A 23,008-nucleotide genomic window follows, 5' to 3' on the forward strand; every position below is an offset into this window, starting at 1 on the left:
GAGGGGATAAAGGAAGCGGAGATTTTGACGTTTAAAACAAACAAAGCTGAGAACTACCTGTGTGGTTTCTAAGTATTTGCATCCATTTCATTCAGCCAGATCGGACTGCTACGTGCAGGTTAGTCATAGTCATAACTGTGCGGGGGTAACGGGCTGACGCGGACCTTTTCCTTCCCAGGCACTTGGTGTTTCCCCGCTGCGTTGTTCGTAGTACCTGAGAACATCTTGAAATGTACAGAAAAGGTTTCTGAGCTATTGGATGGTCAGTGTTCAGCTCTCACAATAGTACCTTACTGGTTGCGGGTCTGTCTGTCTCATATTAAAGCACTAGTGCAGCATGATTGTGCCCACTCTTCTAACCTTCTAAAAAGTAAGTACGCGAACGCTTTAGAGAAATCTTGACTGACGGATGCAGCGATAAATGCTACTGTCATAATGGACAATAAAGCAGGCTCATACCATTGCTTCTGAGTGCCTTTTTAACTTTATACTAATGACTTAATAGAGCTTTAAAAGAAATCCACCCTAACGGTCTATGGTATCACCAACATAATTTATAAAGACACGACTTAGATTTCATTTTCAAAATGAGGTTACCTGATTTCTTCCAAATAGGTGCTAAGCAAACCAAACCCCCCAATGTGTCATTGAATCTTGGACTTGCACCTCATGTTTAATGTGAATATTTATTTCCACATATCCCTCTTAGCTGGGCTTTTTCCCAATCTCTTCCTCTGGCCGTGCTATTTCCGGTATGGGAGGTCACTTTTCCGTAACCCTGCCTTTCCATCATGAATGCTTAAGTATGAACTTTTGAGCGCTCATGTGCAGTACAGAGGTGAGTTTTGTTGCAAAGGGTCTTACTTCTTGATTTTTTTAAATAGTGCTGTGTATAGTGTACATTTTGTTTTGCACATAGTTTGTTGCCCTGATTGGGTTTTATTTTCATCGTCTTTTTTTTTTTTTTTTTTTTTTTTTACCCCCCTACAGTTCAGAGCACAGATTTCCTTTCGTTTTAAATCCAAGGTAATTTGCTTTCTTTTACAACACTAAGTCTGCTTTGACCTTCCAGTGCATCGAACTGGTTGCACTGTTGGGAGTTAGAGATTGTTCCGGTCGTCGTTACGGTTTGATAGAGCAGCTCTTTTCTGCCTGTTTTGTTCAGCTGCAGCACACGGCCGACAGGTGCCATTTGTGGTATCGAACGTTCTTACGTGAGGGTGACGATTGTACCAAGCGCTGAGTTGTTTTGTTTCTAGATGTAATTAGTCCACTTAATGTAATATTCTTCCTTCTCTCAAACTGACTTTAAAAACAAAGTTTTATCGTTTCATTGTACTTGTATTTATTACAGAGTGTTTTAGCTTTGATATTCTTTGTATTTTCACTCCGTTGTTACATGAGCTTTATCAATAACATCTGTATAAATGGTTTTTAAAAATTAACTATGTATGTGCCCATGCCGAAGTCGAGCAATAAAATGAATGCTGTTTGCACTGTCACAGCATCGAAGTTTTTAAAGAATACGGAGTTTATAATGAATTGCTTTGGACAAAAAAGCTTCACGACTGGCTTTGCAAAGAGTGACAGCGTATGAGGCATCAAGTGAGGAGTTTAAGGGGATTCACGTGCCTGCCTTAGTTGTGGCCCATGTCGCGCTGCAGCGCTCCGGAGCGCCCGGGACCCCGTGTCTCCAGGTAGAGCGGGGAAGGGGCTGGTGTGCTCCTGCCGCGGCACGTCGGTGGGCTGGCAGGAGCCGTTGGGAGGCCGTGTGGAGCTGGGTGTCTGAGGCTGCCCTGGGCTCGCTGGGGAGCGAGCCATCCCGTGACCGTGCCTGTCCGGGCCCCTGGGGGGCCTCATTTGCTCCCGTGGCGTTGAGCGGTCAAATCCTCGAAATGAAAAGGAGAAACCAATTACATTTTTCCGAGAAACCAAGACCTTAAGGATCGTGATCCACAACTCTATAAATGATAGTGGATGAAAGTCCACTAAATATATGGGTGGAAAAAGGAACGGGTGCGATGTTTTCCATGCAGCGTGTAGCCTGTGTGAGTCTCTCCGTAGCACAGGCCAGAGAGGAAGGTCGGGAGATGCGGTGTGAGTGGTAGTGGCTTATGACAGGTCACAGGACGGCATAGTGTCCGTTTTTTACATCTTTTTGAAAAATTTTTTTTTGCTTTGTCTCACATTGCCACGTTTACTGGTTATTATCTACAATTTGTAGTGTTAGTATAGTAAGGATTTTAGTTTTTTTTTTTTTTAATATTTATTTTTGAGAGAGAGGAGGAGACACAGAATCAGAAGCAGGTTCCAGGCTCCGAGCTGTCAGCACAGAGCCCAACATGGGGCTCGAACTCATGAACCATGAGATCATGAGCTGAAGTCAGACGCTCAACTGACTGAGCCACCCAGGTGCCCCAGCATTTTAGTATTTTTATAATCTGTAAATTACCCAGAAGTTTGATTTGGTATGTGTTCCGTTTTTCTGCTGTGGGGCGACCTAGAAGCTTTGTCTCTTCATTATAACGAAGCGTAACCTTGGTACCCACTGCATTTGTTTGTATTTTATATCCCAAACGCTTAGTTAGGATATATAAAACAGAACAAGAGCCTCCTAACGGGATCGAGGTAATTCTACAGAAAAAGGTTACATTCCTATGTTAACACTCCTAGCAAATTGGACAAGCCAGATTTTACAATTACATTTTATTAGGTATTTGCACAGACCTTTCTGTTCATTCAGCAGATACCTACTGTGCTCCTACTACGTGTCAGGCTCTGTGCCAGCTGCGGGGGATATGGCTTCTTCCTTGTGTTTGTGTTCATTATACAGTTGGCTACGTTTCCAGGGTAATGTGCTCAACGGTTGCCGATCGCATACTTTTGCGGGTATTTGGGCTACGGTTTATCTAGATTCACATTAGTCTATAATATGAGCTGTAAACCCCACCGGGTGGGTGAGGGACCCTTCTAGGGTGTTTCTCCTGCCCGCACCCCCCCCCCCCCGCCCCCCGCCAGGTGTTCGCGAAGTGTTCTGACTTTCAACACAGGAACTGGGAGTGAAGACGCACATCAGACTCCACCTTTCAGACGCTCACTTCTCCTGGAGATGATGCCGGCGCGGCCAGGTGCAGGAGCGAGACCAGACGGGCAAAGTATTTTTTATCTTTAATTGAGGTATAACTGACCTGTAATGTTAGGTTCAGCTGTACAGCTTTCTGATTTGGTGTGTGTATAGATACGGAATGATCACCACGGTAACGTCTAGTATAACATCCGTCACCACATACAAATTTTTTTGTGGTGAGAACTTTTAAGACCCAGTAGCAACTTTCAAATATGCAATACAATATTAACTATAGTCGCCATGCTGTACATTAATCCCTGTGGCTTATTCATTTTTAAAAAATTTCTAGGGGTGCCTGGGTGGGTCAGTCGGTTAAGCGGCCGACTTCGGCTCAGGTCATGATCTCACGGTCCGTGAGTTTGAGCCCCGCGTCGGGCTCTGTGCTGACAGCGCAGAGCCTGGACCCTGTTTCAGATTCTGTGTCTCCCTCTCTCTGACCTTCCCCTGTTCATGCTGTGTCTCTCCCTGTCTCAAAAATAAATAAAATGTTAAAAAAATTTAAAAAAATTTCTAAATGTTTATTTTTGAAAGCGAGGGACAGAGCACGAGCGGGGGAGGGGCAGAGAGAGAGGGAGACACAGAGAGAGAGGGAGACACAGAATTCGAAGCAGGCTCTGGGCTCCGAGCCGTCAGCAGAGCCCGACGCAGGGCTGGAACCTGTGAACCGCGAGATCATGACCTGAGCTGAAGTCGGACACTTAACCGACTGAGCCACTCAGGCGCCCCGGCTTAATTTATTTTATAACTGGAAGTTTGTACTTTTTGATTCCTTTCACCCATTTTGTCCCCCACCTCTGGCAACCACCAACCTTTTTTCTGGTTCTATGAGCTCCGTTTCGTTGGTTTTTAGGTATTTGTATTTCTGACCTATTTCACTTAGCAGAACACCCTTGAGGCCCATCATGTTGCAGATAGTAAGATTTCCTTTTTTTTTAATGGCTGAATAATACTGCATTATGTATAAATACTGTTTTCTCTTATTGACACTTAAGTTTCCATATTTTGGCTATCGTTAAAGCTGCAAGGAACAAGGCGGTGCGTGTATCTTTTCCAGGTAGTGTTTTCATTTCTTCAGATAAATACCTAGAAGGGGAATTGCTGGGCCACGCAGTAATTCTATTTTTAATTTTGGGGGGAACTTCCGTATTTTCTGTAGTGACGGTGCCATTTTACGTTGCCAACAGTGCACAACGGTTTCCTCTCAATCCACATCCTCACCCACGCTTCTTTTTGGTAACAGTCATCCTAACAGGTGTGAGGTGGTTTTGATTTGCATTTCCCTGATTAGAGTCGAACACCTTTCCGTGTACCTGTTGGCCCTTTGTGTGTCGTCTTTGGCAAAATGTCTTTTCAGTCCCTCTGTCCATTTTTTATTCGGATAGTTTTTTTGCTACTGAGTTGTATGAATTTCTCTATTTTGGATATTAACCCCTTATCAGATTTATCTCATTTGCAAATACTTCCCCCCATTCAATAGGTTGCCTTTTTGTTGGTTTCCTTTGTTGTGCAGAAGCAGCTTTTTAGTTTGATGTAGTCCCCCTTATTGATTGCTGCTTTTGGTGTCAAATCCAAAAAAAAATCAAGACCAATGTCGAGGGGCTTACTACCCATGTTTCCTCTAGGAGCTTTATGGTTCCAGGTCTTACGTTCAGGTCTTTACTCCATTTGGAGTTAATTTTTGCGTATGTATTGTTTTGCATGGAGCTGTCCAGTTTTCCCAACACCATTTGTCGAAGAGACTGTCCTTTCCCCACTATATATTCTTGGCTCACTTGTAAATGAACTGACCACGTATGTGTGGGTTTATTTCTGGGCTCTTCATTCTGTTCCACTGATCTGTGTGTCTGTTTTTATGCCAATACCATACTGTTTTGATTAACAGCTTTGTAATATAGTTTGAAATCAGGGAGCATGATGCTTCCAGGTTTGTTCAGAGGACAAAGTTTTAAAGGCAGAGGAGTTTCATGTTTTTTTAAGACAAGAAGAAATCGGTCCTATCAATCCAATTAGCTGGGTAAGGTTTGAATGGCTGAGAATGCCAGATAAAACAGGTTTCAGCACGTCTAGATTTGTGATTTTAACAGATCTTTTAAGTTGCAGCTCTAGCCCCAATTTTGGATTCTTCGGGTAGTTTATGTCATTTCTCTTAATGACACTCTTCTGTCTGCTGTGCCCTTCTCATTCTCTCTTCATTTTTTTATTGTGGTGCTTCTTGCCGTTGCAAATAAGTTTTCCCTGTACCCTCAGCCCCCTCACTAACGCTCTGTTCTCTTGGCTGACCTCCACGCTGGTTCTTCCTTTTCCTTCCCATGTTTTTCCGAGGAGGCAGCTAATTCTCCAGCGCCCCACCATACGGTAATGCATATACACAGCTAAACATACAAAGTTTGTCATATACACTTAAGAACCTTAAAGAAAAAAGAAAAACAACCTTCATCGCCCCTCCCCCTGGCCCCAGTCTTGCTTTCCAGATGGCATTAATCCCAAATATTCGGTCAGCTCTGATGTTTCTTCCATGTTTCTAAGTGACATGTTAATATTACTCATTAATTTTAAACCGTCTGGTTAGTTTCCTTTTATGGTAGTTAAGGATTTATAAACTCCCACCAATCCGCCTCTTTCCCTCCCTACTCATACGTCATATCGCAGTTCTAAGTACATTTTCAAATGCATGCATGATCAGGAGCGTTTCCTGCGTTCTTCCCTCTCCCCAGGCACTTGGATGGAACCATCTACTTGCTGAGTTAGCACTTCATTTGCTTTCTGTTTTTCGAAAAGAAGTTGGCATCTTTCAATGTGTCCTCCTCTCCTATTCTTTGACCTTTGCTTAGCAGGCCTATCCTTTTCCTGCTAAATTCCCTCACCCATTCTTTTTGGTTATTCCTAGTTATTTCTTAGCTTGGTAAAGAGCTGGCAGAACTAGCAACTTAATGTAATATTTAAAAATAAAAGTATCATTATACTTGTTTTAGCAAATTCAAATAGTATTAAAGTATATTAAGCACAGAATGAAAGTTTGTATCACCTATCACTCAGAGTGACACCTATTAATGTTTGGGGCCTATTCTTCCAGACGTCTCTACTGGTTATAGTTGTTGACCCTTGAACTACCTGGGTCCATTTATACATGAATTTTTTTGTACAGTACTAGAAAATACTATAGTATTTTAATGTTTTTTTTCTCTAGGTTTATTATAAGAATACAGTATATAATACATATACAAAATGTCTTAATTTTTGTCAGTAACGCTTCTGGTCAGCAGTAGGCTATTAGTAGTAAAGTTTTTGGGGAGTCAGAAGGTATACACGGATTTTTGACTGCACGGGGCCTTGGCACCTGTGGTCTCCACAGTGTCCAAAGGTCAACTACATACTCCATTATATGGGAGATCCACCCATACCACAGCTTTTAAAGTAAAATAGTATCACGGTGTATAGTTTCATTTGCTCATTTTACTCAAATATATCGTGGATAACAGATCTACTTTCATTTTTTCTCTTCATAACCATTTTTAGAATTCACGTTGTAGCCCTTACAGACCTAGCCTTGTCTTGTGCACGTCCCCGATCCTTTCCATTCACCTGCACTCACTCCCTTGTCCTGGTAGAGCACAGCTGTCTGGATGTCTGTCTGCAAGACCAGCGGATCCCACGGATCATGCTCCCAGGGCCTCTGTTGTTGTTCATCGCCATTGCTACTCTCTACGTTCCCTAACCGGAGCCTCTCTTCTCCCCTTCAGTCCTTTCCTGGGGTCCCGTGCCATTCTCTGGCTCTGATCAGCAAAGTCCCCCTGTCTTCAACTGCTCTGGAGCCTTCCTCCCCACGGAAGGTGTGGTGCCTTCCTGCTGGGTGTGGGGTCTTCTCCTCCTCCACGCCAGAAATAGGCTTGGTGTGCACTTGCCTACTTCCAGTCCACTGCGCCTCCTCCCCACCTGCAGGCACGAGGGCTCCTTCGAGGCACACGCCTTCTGGCTTTCCACACTCCGCCTCTTCTCACGCCGTCCCCCGACAACGAACAGAAGCCACGGCCACAAATTCTCACCTTCCAGCCACCAGGTGAAAAACCTACACACACGTGCTCTTTTAAAGGTTTAACCCCAGCTCCCACTGCTGATGACGAGCCCACACTTACAGCACTTTTCTGAATTAGAGATTTGTATTGTTTTTACCGAACTACAGCAATAGGTTTCAGGAGCTTGCTGCTCAATCAAGGCCTATTAACTAACTGCTTTGGTGCAAATATGACTAACGAAGAGTGTGTGCCTTTATTCCCTGCCCCCCCCCCCTTAACTTATAAATTCACAGCAGTGTACTTCAAGAAAATTTTTATTTAAAAAAATCATGTCATAAAAAGTACTGGAATGAATATATAAGTAAAGCATTTGGAAAGGAGTCTCCTGGTTTAGAGTGTTTACTGGCTCAGTTCTAGCTCTGTCCTGGTAACGTCCTCCAGAAACTTCACTTACAAAATCTGGTCTCATGGGAAGGGATTTTTACTGTACTGAAAAGAAGCCAGATGAAGGCGCGATCTGAAGCGCTCAGCTTCCAGTTCCCGGAAGAAAGCATCGTCGTCATGCTGGGTGATCATGCACTGAAGTTGTTGAATCTCCTTCTCCATCTTCGACCTCAGCTCCCTCTTCACCTTATGCAGTGTCTGCAAGAGAACTCACGTCACCTGCTGTTCACGTGTGTCCGGGCCCAACTCTTGTTACACCCTCGCCACTTTCTAGCTGCTCCGGCCCCGGCAACTGCAGGAATTTAGCAGCAGCTCTTACAGAGACGTCACAGGTAAAATGAACACATGATAAATCCTATTTATCAGATTAACCATAGGATAAATGTTTTGGATCGTAGATGGATCTTCTCCATTTCCCGTAAAACGTGTACTGTAGTTGTTTTCTAGTTCTGAAAACTATAAATCAATGATTTCTATTAGTTATTACCTGTGCCTGGGATCTCTCTCTGGCTTTGAGTTCCTGGCGTTCTTGTGATATGGCTTCTGCCAGCAGTGAAAACTGTTCACAGAGAGGACAAAAACCAAATGTTTTACCTACAGCCCAAATATAACAATTCTTATATTGAAAGTTCATAGACTTAACATCTTTTTTTTTTTTAAGTTTATTTCTGAAGAGACAGGGAGTGAGAGTGCAAGCTGGGGAGAGCAGAGAGGGAGACAGAGGATCCGAAGTGGGCTCTGAGCGGTCAGTACAGAGAGCCTAATGCAGGTTTGAACTCACGAACTGGGAGATCAAGACCCGAGCCAAAGTCAGATGCTTAACCGACTGAGCCACCCAGGTGCCCCTTAAAATCTTCAACAGGACCAGGGCGATGCAGATTCTGTACCGTGGTCAAGGACTAGCTTACTGTGAATCACCAGTGCAACCTGTATGGACAGGTTCTGAATGGATACATGGAGGCTTTTTATTAAACATACAAAGCTGATCTCTGACACAACGTGGTCAGGATTAAGCACATTAGGATGTGAACAAGCGACAGCGAGCCCACCTGGTCTTTATAGTAGTTCTCCATGGAGTCCAGTTCATTCTGGTGCTGTCTCTTTTGTTCAGCTCGCTTTTCTTTGGCATAGTTTCTTAGGTCTCGTAATCTTTGCTTTTGAATTTGTAAACCTTCTTCAAACAACTTCTTAAATATCTGTTGTTAGAAAAGTAAAGTTAATGCTGAACTTTTCATGGAGGAACAGAAACATTTTGTCCAACTGGTCCAGCTACACTGATCGTATTTCACAAAGTCTTTTTAAGTAACAGCTTTGTTGCGATACAATCCACATACCATAAAATTCACCCTTTGAAGAGGTACAATTCAGAAAGTTTTTGTATATTCAGACTTGTGCGACCAGCGTCACTAACTTCAGGACATTTTTATCATTCCAAAAAGAAACCGTACGCCCATTAGCAGCCACTCCTCCATCACCCCCCGACTCCCTGCAACCACTAATGTACTTTCCAGGTCTATATACCCTGGAGATTTCATGTAAGTGGAATCCTAAAATATGTGGCCTTTTGTATGTGGCTTCTTTCACTTATTAGCATGTTTTCGAGGTTCATCTATATTGTAGCAGGTATCGATACCTCATTCCTTTTTATTGCCACATAACATCCTATTCTATGGGTATATCACATTTTGTTTATCCATTCGTCAGCCGACGGGCCTCTGGAGTTTCTTTCTTCTTTTCAGGTATTATAAATAAGGTGCTATAGCTTATTTGCGTGAATATGTATCTAGGAGTGAAACTGCAGAGTCCTACAGTAGCTCTGTGTTCAACCTCCTGAGGAACTGCCAGACTGTTATCTAAGGTGGCCGCACCATTCTGCCAGCCCTGCGTGAGGGCTGTAACTTCTCCATAACCTTGCCAACACCTTTTTTATTTTAGCCATTTTAGTGAGAGGTTTCCCATGGTGGTTTTGATTTGTACTTCCTTAATGACCAGTGGTGTTCAGCATCCTTTCCTGTATCCCCAGAATTCTTTACTGCTCTCAGAAAACAATTCTCAAGGAGTCATGTATATAGGGGAAGAACCCCAGCCAGAGAAGGAACAAATGGCGCATTTACAGATGCGCACAACTGAGGGTGAGGTGGTTATCTGAGCCAGAGGAAAACAGATTATTCAAAGGATTTGGATATGCCCACTTTCGTTATGGCCACGCATTCATCAGTCAGCGGTGTCAGTCAAGTTACTTAACCTCTCAAAGCCTTAGCAGCATCATTTAGTAATGCTAATAGTAGCAGCCCAGTCAACTATAATTACCTCAATGTTTTACTCTAGAGATGAAATTTACTACCAGTTTGTACTCTCAAAATATTAAGCATTTCAGCTTAAGACAACAACCTACACTCCTTTTCTGATTTTATGTGGAATCCAGCTCATCTAGTCACACCTTTGATTCCTGTTCCTTCTAACAGGTTCGCAACCCCCTTATAGCAATTGTCCCGGAGGATAAGTGCAGAACAGAGGGAATGAAGGGCTCACGTTCAGACGAGGGCAGTGGAGACTGACAACAGACTGGGAGGCACCACACAGGTAATAAGAAACTTTCGTAGCCAGCACCTGAGGATTTGCATTTGGGTTATGGATTCAAATTGGGACAGGAGTCACAAAGAAGGTCGTCCTGAAAGGTAACAGGTAAAATTCATCCTTTTGACAGGGGTCGGATAAAAAGCCACATTTACCATTTCTTCCCGGGTCCTCATTCTCATCATTTTGGCACGCAACTGAACTCTATACTCATCGTAGTATTTTCGGGCACGGACAATCTGCTGCCGGTTTTCCTTTATCTTTGACTGTGTCAACCTCTGCCTATGAATGCGGTCCTTGAAGTCTTGCTAGGAAAGGGAAAGGGAAAAAGAGGTTTAAGGACAAGAGGAAGACAGACTCTGGCATTCTTAACTGCCCTGTTCTGCACCAGGAGGTCCTTGTAAGCCAGGCCTGCGGAGCCAGGGGCCTATCACCTGGGCATAGGTTCTGAAAAACTATTGGCCCCCAGAAGCCTTCCAGCCTTTGGTAGGTTCATCACCAGTCTGAAGGGCCACCCCAACGAGCCCCCACTGCCGCAGGTGATCCAGGTGGAACTGAGGATCGCATGGCCCCATGTCCACCAGGGGGTCACCTAAGCCCCACTCAGATGCCAGGTTAAAAACAGTAGAAAAAAGGCATTCTGACTTTCAAGCAAAACTTGTTACCAAGATTATTTACATCGAAACTAAGGAAGTTAGACTATATCTTGCAAAGCAGAGAGGATGAAATAAGGTCATCTACATAAAGCCCTCAACTCAGTGTTCAGACTCATACTTGTTTTCAGATGGCTTCCCTTTCTTTCCCTGGAACTGTTTAGGATTACAGTTGTCATTGCTTATCTCAACCAAGAGTTTTAAAATCTCCTCCTCTGGCATACTGTCTTTGACCTCTGTCCACTCCACTATACTCAACAGAGGATGGTGCGCCGCGGACAGTTCTCAATCCACATTATAAGGGAAGGTGCTAGGCTACCTCAGCTCTCTACTTATGACCTGAGAAAGATCAGAGAGGACAAAAAACACTAAGTTACAACCACCTGGTACCTCGAAGGTGCTGTGGAAGTAGAGACAGACCTGAATTACCACAACCTGGCCCCTTGCTGATCACAGTGGGACCAAGTGTAAGCATCTCGAAGAAAACATCTGCATTACGTTACTATAAAGACCAATGAAACTGTCTATACTAGCACCTTCCCCCCTCATCAGTTTTGGTTACAGCCCTAGATGCTTCCACAGGCAAGTGTTAAAGGTAAGTCTGTGGGACTATCACCCAGCTGTACAAATCCAAGTAATTAATATAACTTATAAAGTCAAAATTGTAATATTCAACTTGCTCTTAACATACCAGTCTCTTGTTATGTTCATATTCTTTCTTGACAAGTACAGTAAGGAGGTCATGCTTTTTTAAGGCTTCTTCTATCTTTAGGGGGGAAAGGAAGGAAGGAGGTTATAATGCTATTCACTAGATTCTAAAAGATTAGCTCTTCCCCTTTCTCCTTTCTAGTCCTATGCCTGAAATTGACAGGTAACTTACTTCATCCTGGAGTTTCTTCTTTGATCGATTTTCTCTATATGCATCTTTTCTGAGCTGTTCAACCTGTGTAATTTGCTGTTTCCACATTTTGCTTAGTGTTTCACCAGAAACATAGAGAAATGGAAACTGTTCCAGCATGAGGGGCAAGAGGCTGTGTTCATTCACTTTCACTGCAAGGTAAAAACAAAACAAAACAAAACAAAAAAACCCCAAACCCCCCTTCACCTGAGAGATTTGCTGACAGCTTTTAACAATAACTCTCATTCTACCTTCCTGGTAGAGCAGAGCTTATCTAAGTGATGCAGTTCAGATCCTGAAAAGAATACTTCCAGAAGTACGTCATTAACTTTTGCCCTCCTTCTCTGATCCCAGCACACCAACTACCAGAAAGGATGAAAATAAGCCCAAGAGATCTGACTGATGACACACGGTTCTCATGAAGTCCGTCCTGACTGCTCGGCTGACTCAGCGACTGGGGCGGACGCTGTGTGTGTGGTCACACACACGCTTCCCGGCCCTACTGGGTGGCAAAGTCTGTGTCTGATGGGATGTAGTCAGGCCAGCAGTGTTTGAAACTGAACCCTGGCATTTCACATGACTTTGTTTTCCTTTTAACAGGACTCTAATGCTCACTGGCACCAACTGTCGATGTAACAGGAGCTGGATGGGCCATCTGCTTGCTTTGGACCTTCTCTTTGGTTCTACCAACTTGCCAGAAACAAAGATAAGGCAATTAAAGTGTGAGTGAGCAGAGTGAGGCTGAAGCTGCAGCAACAGGTAGCAGCCCTACCCTGTCTCTGGTACCAATATATAGGCCTCCCTAAGGTATTAAGAGTTTTAAATAAATGCCTTAAGAGTTTTCTCTCTCTCTACAGAAATCAAGCATATGGCAGTGATAAAAGAGGGCACTTTCTCCAGCTAACTGGCAGAAGTGAAGTTTTCAGTGCTGTGTCCCTTGGAATGTAGCACACACTTTCAAAGGATGCCAGTTTTCCGTGAAGCACAATTTTGTGGTTCTTACTTGGAACTGCTTTATTTGGCTTTGGCAAGCCACCTCTTGGACTTGGAGTTGTGGTCTTTCTAGAGTAAGTCTTCCAGGGCTGACTACGTTTTGGAGTTCCTTTATGAACAGCTTCTCTGTATATTTTTTCCTTGGAAGCAGACATAAAACAGGATAGAAATAAGATAGAAGTCTAATAATTTTCATATATTATCTTAAGTATTACATATTGATAAAAATAGCTAACCAATCCCCAACCAAACTGTCGTACTTTACAGTTCTAAAATCTGGTTAGTGTTTATCCACTCTAAGTTAAAAGCGTCTTTTGGCTTCTGGCACCTCTTGGAATTTGAAAAAGCGCTGCATCTTTTTTGAGTTTCATAGTCACCAGAGTCCCACACCCTAAATACAACCACCAGTAATACTTCGATGTACTTGCTTGACGACTTTTTCCACGTAGATTAAAAAAGTGCTTAAATAACATTTAGTTGCAATCATAATGTATTTTACATCCTGTTTTGTTCACGAACATTTCAGCATAAGCATTTGTCCTGTTTTCACTTAGTTTCTGTAACCATCCTTTTGAAAGGCAATGAAAATTTATGCTTTGGGTTTCTTCTCATCAGGCATAGAACAACTGAGATTATCTAACTCCCCTTTAACCTGTCAGCCTCAACTAGCTTTTAAACTACTGGTCAACTGCTAAACAACAGAACCACATAAGAACTGATGGCAGTTTGGGGCAGGAAGGAAAAATGCTAGTATTCTCTGATACCATGTCTTGCCACATTTTAGCAAGTTGGCTACCCTATAAATAAGAGAAAATCCTGCTTCATGAAATCCTTTTTCTAAGGAGCTAATGAGTAAGGCCCTGTTCTTTTTTCCTTTTAAAAAGATCATCTCTGTACTTGGCACTGATCTGATCAAATTGCATTTATTACAGTAGAGACTTTTACCCACTGTTTCCTCATCATTGTTTATTCCTAGAGATCCAATATTCTCTTGAACTTTATTTCTTCTTAGCTCCCTTTCAAATGCTTCCGTTATTACCTAGAGGAGAAAAAGCCATATATTAGAACTATTAAAAACGTATACAAATGAAAATATAAGGAACAAAATTCGCCTAAGTTCCTTGCAGACTCCACTATCCTAAATGTACATTATTTAACAGACATGTAATTGGGACATGAAGTTTTACATAATACACTTTTTTGTTCTCAGGTTTTGTAATTATTTTGATAGTCCCTTGAGTGGAAGTTACATGGTGAGTTGAAGTTACATGTCATTATAAGACATATGAATGCATTTTAGTTTTTCACTAATTATAAAATATACTATAGCAAACAATGTAAGCGTTCTAAATTTATGCTGCATTTCAAACTCCCTGTTCCACAGCAGAAGTCTTCCTTGGTACTCATGCATTCTCCATGTTGAATTTTAACCACCTCCTCTCATTCCTGTCTTGAGCACTTAAATCCTATCTGTAACTCAGCAGGCCGCTCACTTTTAACCCACCTCAAATTCTCATCCTCTCTGAAGCACTCTGCAAATATCAACCCACATTGATCTACTCTTTCTGAATCCACTGGAGTGCTGGATTATATGTGACAAGGTTAGTTTTCTTAGAGTATCACAAGTTTTATGGCGCCTAATGGGAGACATAAAAGCTCTGCCACATCATTTCCTATCATTCACTTAGTTCAAGAATATTAAATGCAATTGAAGCATGTTCACTGTAGCACTTGGCTGAGGGTAAATGGTATTGCCTGCTACTCAACAGGAATCAAGAGATGGGCTGTACCTTTGCTTGGAATTGGTGGATATCTGCCTCTTTAGGCTTTCGCTGCCGTTTTCTCTCCATATGGAACTGTGTGTTTTTGTTAACTGGAGATGGAGAGAGCGAATGAGATCTGTAGGGTGGCCTTCTATGCATAGGAACTCCTGAGACACGGAAGAGACATGCACCATTAGTTCCTGAGAGCCAGAAATAGTAAGGTGGATATCTAAGTTGACTTTTACCAAATCCAAAAAAGAATGACTGTGAATGTGCTAAACATACTCTCTCCTGTAACGAATTCGTATTTATTTATATGTTTAGTCATACCAAGTAAACAGATAAAGGCACATAAATGTATACAGCCTAAAAGAAGTGGAAGGAAGTGGTGGTGGAGGAAGAAAATGTTACACCATCCAAGCTGCGTGTCTGCTATCCCTTTATACCTATCTCGGTCCTGAGGAGGCAGGACGTAAGTATGTATACGTCTCATCCCTACGAAGCAGCACGCTTAGAAGACAAAGTTAATGTAGGTCAGCATTTTGTAAGTCAGTCTCAATTTTGCCCTACTAAGTAATTTAGCCCTCCTAACAATTGCACACTGCCTAAGACATCTAACAAACCACTTTTCTTCACAAATGTTTTTAATGCTCCACTGTGTATAGTTGTGCTAGGGCATCTGGTAGTTGTGTAGAGGGGGACTCCATGCCTTTTCAGAAAAGTGAGTAATTCTAAGATCAAGGAAACTAGTGTGGTATCTTGCTAAATAAACCTTCCAAGAGAACTAAAATTTCCCTAAGCTTTTATTTTTTTCAGTCTTTGAATTCAAATCTTTTAAATTCACTTTGAATGTAAGGTATTAAGGGCGTGCCTGGCTGCCTCAGTCAGTGGGGCACATGACTCTTGATCTCAGGGTCGTGAGTTCAAGCCCCATGTCAGGCACTGATATTCGTAATTTAAAAAAAAAAAAGATACTAAGAAAAACTGACTTGCACAATTTACTTTTTAATTTTTTTTAATCTTTGTTTATATATTTTTTTTATTATTATTTTTTTTTTATTTATTTTTGGGACAGAGAGAGACAGAGCATGAACGGGGGAGGGGCAGAGAGAGAGGGAGACACAGAATCGGAAACAGGCTCCAGGCTCCGAGCCGTCAGCCCAGAGCCTGACGCGGGGCTCGAACTCAGGGACCGTGAGATCGTGACCTGGCTGAAGTCGGACGCTTAACCGACTGCGCCACCCAGGCGCCCCTAAAGTTTGTTTATATTTTGAGAGAGTGAGTGAGGAGGGGAGGTGCAGAGAGAGACAGAGACAAAGAAAGAATTTGAATCAGGCTCCAGGCTCTGAGCCGTCACCACAGAGCCTGATGCAAGGCTCACACTCATGAGCTGAGCCATGAGATCATGACCTGAGCTGAAGTCAGATGCTCAACCAACTGAGCCACCTAGATACCCCCACAATTTACTTTAAATGATGCTTTCATGACATCTTACTATGTCCACAATGTATTCTTTAGAAACTGAAGATCCAATTAAAATAGCATTGTAACTTACTATGAGTTTTCAAAATAGGATAGATGTGTATGTGTATAGCAAGCGAAACATGTAGCTTACTAGGTGAGGCTTACCTAGAGATTACTTGAGAAAGTTTAAGAGGCGGGGGAAGATGAAATAACCAAGGGAAGAAAGTAATTTTGGGGTAAAAAGAAATTCTACTAGATGTAGATCCCAGAGAAACTTTCTTTAAAAAAGTAAACTGTACCCTCTACATGGGGCTCGAACTCATGACACTGAGATCAAGAGCTCCATGCTTTATAACCTGGCCTGGAGATCCTAGAGAAACTTTGCACATTATAGGTTGTTCATTGCAAAACTGTAGTTAGGAAAAGTAGAAACAATCTACATGTGCTGAAATAGAGGAAAAGGGTGATCTATATATATTCATAAAATGGAGTATATCATATGAACTTACAGTTCATTCATTTTAACTATGTATCTGTATCAACAAAGATTTCCAAAACAAGAGAAAAAAGTTACAGAATAATACAGTATCTATATAAATTTAAAAACAATAGCATTTATAAATATGAGCTGTTACAAGTATAAAAAAAAGGGATGAGAAGGTTCCAGTTTAAGATGGCAATTTAGAGGCTCCTAAATTCACCACCTCCCCAGGATGCACTCAATTTACAGCTACATAGATGGAACAATTCCCTCTGAAAGGAATCCAGAAACTAGCTGAATGACTTCTACACCTGAAGTGAATGAGAAAAAAAATCCCAACCTCATCTTCTGGGAGCCATTAAGAACAAAGACGGCAGTCTGACAATCACAAAAGTTTGGCACAATCAAGAACCAGGGACGGGCTGAATGATGAGTGCTCTCCTACACAAGATGACTCCTTAAAGCCTGGGAGAGGTGGGTGTTACCTAGTGCACAGAGACCGACACAGGAAAATGAACAAAAAGAATATGTTGTAAACAAAAGAATAAGACAAAACTCAGACCTTAATGAAACAAAAATAGGGATTTACCTGATGAAAACTTAAAAATAATGGGCATAAAGAGCCTCCACAAGGTCAGGAGAACAATTTCACAAGTGAAAGTGAGAATTTCAACAGAGATAGATAATATAAGGAAGTACCAAACCAAAGTCACATTATTGAAAAATACAGTAACTAAAGTGAAAAATTCCATACAGGGGTTCAACAGCAAACTAGAGGAAGCAGAAAAAATAACTACCAACCTCAAAGACAGGACGGTGGAACTTATCCAAACAGATGAGCAAAAAGAAAAAGAATGAAAAAGAGTGAAGACAGCTTAAGGGATTTGTGGGACACCATCAAGTGGAGCAATATTCACACTACAGAGGTCCCAGAAGGAGAAGAGAGAGAAAAAGGCAGAAAGCTAATTCAAAGAAATAATGGCTGAAAACTCCCCTAACCTGGGTATAGGAAACAGACACCCAGATTCAGGGAGCCCAGAAACTTTCAAATAAGATGAATCCAAAGATCCCACTCTAAGACACATTATAACTAAACTGTCAAATTTAACTTGAGAGAATCTTAAAATCAGCAAGAGAAAAACAACTTGTTATTTACCAGGAAACCCCCATATGACTATCCTTAGATTTTTCAGGAGAAGGTTTGCAGGCCAGAAGGGAATGGCACAATATATTCAAAATGCTGAAAGAAAAAAATGGCCAAGGAAAACTATTTTACTCGGCAAAACTGTCCTTTGGAACTGGAGAAATAGTTTTCAAATAAGCAAAAGCTGAAGCAGTTCACCAACACCAGAACGGCTTTAAAAGAAATTTTAAAGGCGCTTCTTCAAAAAGCAATAAAAGGGTGCTATTTAGTAACAGGAAAGCATATAAAAGTAAAATCTCACTGGTAGGAGTAAATATATAATTCAGGAAAGTCCAACATTGTGACAGTGGTGGGTAAAGCACGTGTAAATCTGGCATAAAGGTTAAAAGAAGTAGCAAAAACAACTACAATTATTTGTCACTGGATACACAACATGAAAAGATGTAAATTATGGTATCAAAAACAAAGTATAGGAGCAGGAAGAGAAACCTACAATACACAAAAAATAAAGAAGTGTAAGCATACCCTTAAAGAAAATCATCAAATCACAAAGAAAGCAAGAGAATGAACAGCGGTATTACAAAACAGCCAGAAAACTAACCAAATGGCAACACTAAGTTGACACCTATTAATAATTACTTTAAATGTAAATGGAGTAAATTTTCCAATCAAAAGACACAGAGTGGCTGAATGGATTAAAAAGAAAACACAACTACACACTGACTCTAAATAGAGACTCACTTTAGGTTCAGGGACACTGTCCACGCAGAATAAAAGTGAAGGGATAGAAAAAGGCATTTCACACAAATGGAAACCAAAAGAAAGCTGTGGTAGCTATACTTTTATCAAACAAAACAAACTTTTAAGACAGAGACAGTAACAAGAGACAAAGGCGACTGTTATATAATGATGGAAATGTTATATACTGTTTATGAACACTTCTAAGTATGTATCCAACATAGGAGCATATAAAGATGCTTAAATTCCACACTTTTGACCAGATAACAGACATTTACAGAATATTCTATCCCAAAGCAACAGAATATACATTCTTCTTAAGCATACAAGAACATACTCCAGGACCAATCACATGTTAGGGCACCAAACAAGTCTTAAGTTAGAAAACTGAATCCTATCAGGCATCTTTTCTGACCACAATGGTATGAAATTTAGAAAGCAATTACAAGAAGAAAACTGACAATCAGTTCACAAATATCTGGAGATTAAACAACATGCTACTGAACAACTAAAAGGTCAAAGAAGAAATCAAAGGAGAACTTTTCAAAAATCTTCAGATGGAAAAGGAAATACAACATATCAAAATTAGAGGATGTAGCAAAAAGAAGTTCTAAGATGGAAGTTCATAGCAATAAATGCATACGTTAGAAAACAGGAAAGATAGGACACCTAAAGTATAAGCAGCAAAATAAAAAACAAGTGGAGCTACATCAAACTAAAAGTCTTCTGGAATGGGGAAAAAATTTGCAAATTAGAGATCTGATGAGGGGTTAATATCCAAAATACATAAAGAACTCATACAACTTGGGATGCCTGTGTGGCTCAGTTGGTTAAACCTCCAGCTCTTGATTTTGGCTCCGGTCATGATCTCACTGTGAGATTGAGCCCTACATCTGGGGAGCCTGCTTGGGATTCTCTCTCTGCCTCTCTCTCTGCCCCTCCCCTGCTCACGTGTGTGCTCTCTCTCACAAACTGAAACCAAAAAACAAATGCATACAACTCAATAGCAAAAACCAAATTTAAAAATGGGCAAAGGAACAGAATAGACATTTTCCAAAGAAGATCTACAAACGGCCAACAGGTACATCAAGTGCTCAGCAGCACTAATCATTACAGAAATGCAAATTAAAACTACAATGAAGTATCACTTCATGCCTATTAGAATGGCTACCAACAAAAGACAAGACATAAAAAGTGTTGGAAAGGATATGGAATAAAGGGAACCCTTGTGCACTGTTGGTGGGAATGTAAACTGGTACAGCCAGATGGCAGTTCCTCAAAAAATTAAAAATAGATGCATTACCATATGATGCAGCAATTTCATCTTTTGAAATACATCCAAGGAAAACAAAAACACTGCTGAAAAGATTATCTGCTACCCCATGTTCACAGCAGCATTATTTATAATAGCCAAGACACGGAAACATAAGTGTACAATGATGGATGAATTATTCAGTCATAAAAAAGAAAATCCTATCATTTGTGACAAAATGGGTGGACCCTCGGAGGATTATTGTATGATCTCACTTGTAGGATCTAAAAGAAAAAGAAATCAAACACTTAGATGTGGAATCTACAAAAAAAAAAAAAAAAAAAAAAAGCTAAACTCATAGAAAAAGAGACCAGATTTCTGGTTATCAGAGGCAGGGGGTGGATGGAGGAATTTGATGAAGGTGGTCAAAAGGTACAAGCTTTTAGTTATAAGATAAATTAGTACTGGGAATATAATGTAAAACATGACTATAGTTAATTCTGCCATATGGTATATTTGAAAGTTATGGTAGATCCTAAGAGTTCTCAACACAAGGGAAAACTTTTTTTTCTTATATCTATAGGAGATAATGGATATTAACTTATTGTAATCATTTCATATGATAGGTAAATCCAGTCACAGCACCATATACATACACAGTGCTATTTATCAACTAGATCTCAAAAAAATTGGGAGAAAAAAAGAAACAACATCTCAAACAACCTAAATTTACACTGTAAGGACCTAGGGAAAAAAGAACAAAGCCCAAAGTTGGAAGGAAGGGAATGACAATGATCGGAACAGAAATAAGTGAAACAGACAACAACAACAAAAGAAAGGTCAGTGAAACTAAGAGCTGTGTTTCTTTGAAAAAATAAGGATAAACATTTATTTAAATTTTTTTAAATGTACGTATTTATTTTGGGAGAGAGAGAGAGCAAGCAGGGGAGCAGCAGAAAGAGAGGGAGACAGAATCCCAAGCAGGCTGCACACTGTCAGCACAGAGCCTGATGTGGGGCTCGAACTCATGAACCATGAGACCATAACCTGAGCGGAAACCATGAGTTGGATGCTAAACCAACTGAGCCACCCAGGTGCCACATAAAATAGAGATAAACCTTTAGCCAGACTTACCCAAGGGAAAAAGAGCAAAGACTCAAATAAAATTGGAAATGAAAAAGGAGACATTACAACTAATAAATACCACAGAAATACAAAGGATCCTAAGAAACTACTATGAACAATTTTATGCCAACAAATTGAACAACCTACAAGAAATGGATAAATTCCTAAAAACATCAAATGTACCAGGATTTAGTCACGAAGAAATAGAAAACCGGAAAAACTAATTACAAGTAAGATTACATCAGTACTCAAAAACCATCCAACAAAAAGTCCAGTACCAGACAGCTTCACTGGTAAATTCTACCAAACATTTAAAGAAGAATAGCAGTCCTTCTCAAACTCTTCCAAAGAACAGAAGAGGAAGAACACTTCCAAACTCATTCTAGAAGGCCAGCATAATGATGAACATCAATGCAAAATGAATATGGATGAACACTGATGTGAACGAAAATCCTTAACAAAATAATTAGCAAATGAGTTCAACAGTATATTAAAAGGATCACACACCATAATGAAGTGGGATTTATTCCAGGAGTGCAAAGATGGTTCAACATCCACCAATCAATGTGATTCACATTAACAAAATGTAGGATAAAAATACGATCATCTCAACAGACGCAAAGAAAGCATTTAATAAAATTCAACACCCATTCATGGTAAAAACTCTCAACAAACTGTGTATAAAGGGAATGTACTCAATATAATAAAGGCAATGTTTGATAAGCCCACAGCTAACATTATAGTTAAGGGTGAAAAGCTAAAGTGTTTCTTCTCATTTCAGTAACAAGACAATACCTACTCTCACTACCTTTATACATATACGTATGTTGTATATATACACGTATACAATATAGTAGTGGAAGTCCTAGCCAGACCAATTAGGTAAGAAAGAAAGCATTCAGGGGCACTTGGCTGGCTCAGTCAGTGGAGTATGCGACTCTTGACCTCAGGGTTGTGAGTTTAGGTTGCGTGCAGAGATTACTTAAAAATAAAATCTTTAGGGGCACCTGGGTGGCTCAGTTGGTTAAGTGTCAGACTTCAGCGCAGGTCACGATCTCATGGTTCATGAGCTCGAGCCCCACAATGGGCTTTGCACTGATAGCTTGGAGCCTGCTTCAGATCCTCTGTCTCCCTCTCTCTGCCCCTCTCCAGCTCACACTCTTTCTCTCAAAAATAAACATTAAAAAAATAAATTAAAAAACAAAGCTGCAAGATACAAAATCAGTATACAAAAATCAGTTACCTTTTATATGCTAATAACTATAAGAAAGAGAAATTAAGACAACAATCCCATTTACAATGCTTCAAAAAGCCATAAAAAAGAATGAAATCTTGCAATTTGCAACATGGGTGATCTAGAGAATAGAATGCTAAGTTAAATCAGAGAAAGACAAATACCATATGATTTCACCTGTATGTGAATTAAAAAAAAAAAAAAAAAAAAAAGACGACAACAACAACAAAAAACAGACTCTTAAATACAGAGAACTGGTGGTTGCCAGAGGGGAATAGGAGGGAGATGGGTGAAATAGATAAAGCAGATTAAGAATATACTGATCTTGATAAGTACTGAGAAATTTATAGAATTACTGAATCGCTATACACCTGAAAGTAACATTGTATATTAATTATACTTGAATGATAATTCAGAAAATAATAAAACACCTAGGAATAAACTTAACCAAGAAAGTGAAAAACCTGTACACTGAAAGCTATAGGACACCGATGAAAGAAAGACACAAATAAATGGGAAGATATTCCATGCTCAAGGATTGAAAGCATTAATACCATTACCACCCAAGTGATCTACAGACTCAATGTAATCCCTATCAAAATCCCAATGGTATTTTCACACAAATAGAATAGTCACAAAATTTGTATGGAACCACAAAACACCCCAAATAACCAAAGTGATCCTTAAAAAGGAGAACAAAGCTGGAGACATCACACTTCCTGATTTCAAACTGTATTACAAAGCTATAGTATCAAAACAATATGGTACTGACGTAAAAGACACACAGATCAATGGAACAGAATAGAGAGCCAAGAAATAAACCCCCATATATATTGTCAATTAATTTACAACAAGTGACCCAAGAATATTCAATAGGGAAAGGAGAGTTTCTTCAATAAATGGTGCTAGAAAAACTGGACAGCCACATTTCACAAGGATGAAACTGTAACCTCTCTTACGCCATACGCAAATATCAACTCAAAATGAACTAAAGATTTGGATGTAAGACCCGAAATCATAAACTCCTAGAAGAAAACAGGGGGTAAGCTCCTTGCCATTGGTCTCAGCAATCACTTTTTTGGATTTGACACCAAAAGCAAAA

General features: G+C 40.5%; 1 protein-coding gene and 1 long non-coding RNA gene across 2 annotated transcripts in view; both read right to left on the reverse strand.

Moving 5' to 3' along the window:
• Positions 1–1,499: 1,499 nt before the first annotated feature.
• Positions 1,500–7,382, reverse strand: LOC128774161 (uncharacterized). The gene is made up of 2 exons (XR_008418568.1): positions 7,061–7,382; positions 1,500–1,889 (listed from the first exon to the last, which is right to left on the reverse strand). It is a non-coding gene; the product is annotated as an uncharacterized LOC128774161 (long non-coding RNA).
• A 56-nt stretch (positions 7,383–7,438) lies between these two features.
• Positions 7,439–23,008, reverse strand: part of CEP95 (centrosomal protein 95) — a 43,492-nt gene continuing 27,922 nt past the window's right edge. Inside the window, exons 12-20 of the mRNA XM_019466503.2 lie at positions 14,496–14,635; positions 13,655–13,744; positions 12,716–12,845; positions 11,695–11,864; positions 11,506–11,580; positions 10,317–10,469; positions 8,634–8,780; positions 8,072–8,143; positions 7,439–7,782 (exon numbers count right to left, since the gene is read on the reverse strand). Coding sequence (XP_019322048.2) covers positions 7,606–7,782; positions 8,072–8,143; positions 8,634–8,780; positions 10,317–10,469; positions 11,506–11,580; positions 11,695–11,864; positions 12,716–12,845; positions 13,655–13,744; positions 14,496–14,635 — 1,154 coding nt within the window. The 3' untranslated portion in view covers positions 7,439–7,605. The remainder of the gene's footprint in view (positions 7,783–8,071; positions 8,144–8,633; positions 8,781–10,316; positions 10,470–11,505; positions 11,581–11,694; positions 11,865–12,715; positions 12,846–13,654; positions 13,745–14,495; positions 14,636–23,008) is intronic.

The sequence above is a fragment of the Panthera pardus genome, unplaced genomic scaffold (assembly GCF_024362965.1).
Source record: "Panthera pardus isolate Hobbes unplaced genomic scaffold, ASM2436296v1 HiC_scaffold_3, whole genome shotgun sequence".
In the NCBI taxonomy this organism is placed as follows: domain Eukaryota; kingdom Metazoa; phylum Chordata; class Mammalia; order Carnivora; family Felidae; genus Panthera; species Panthera pardus.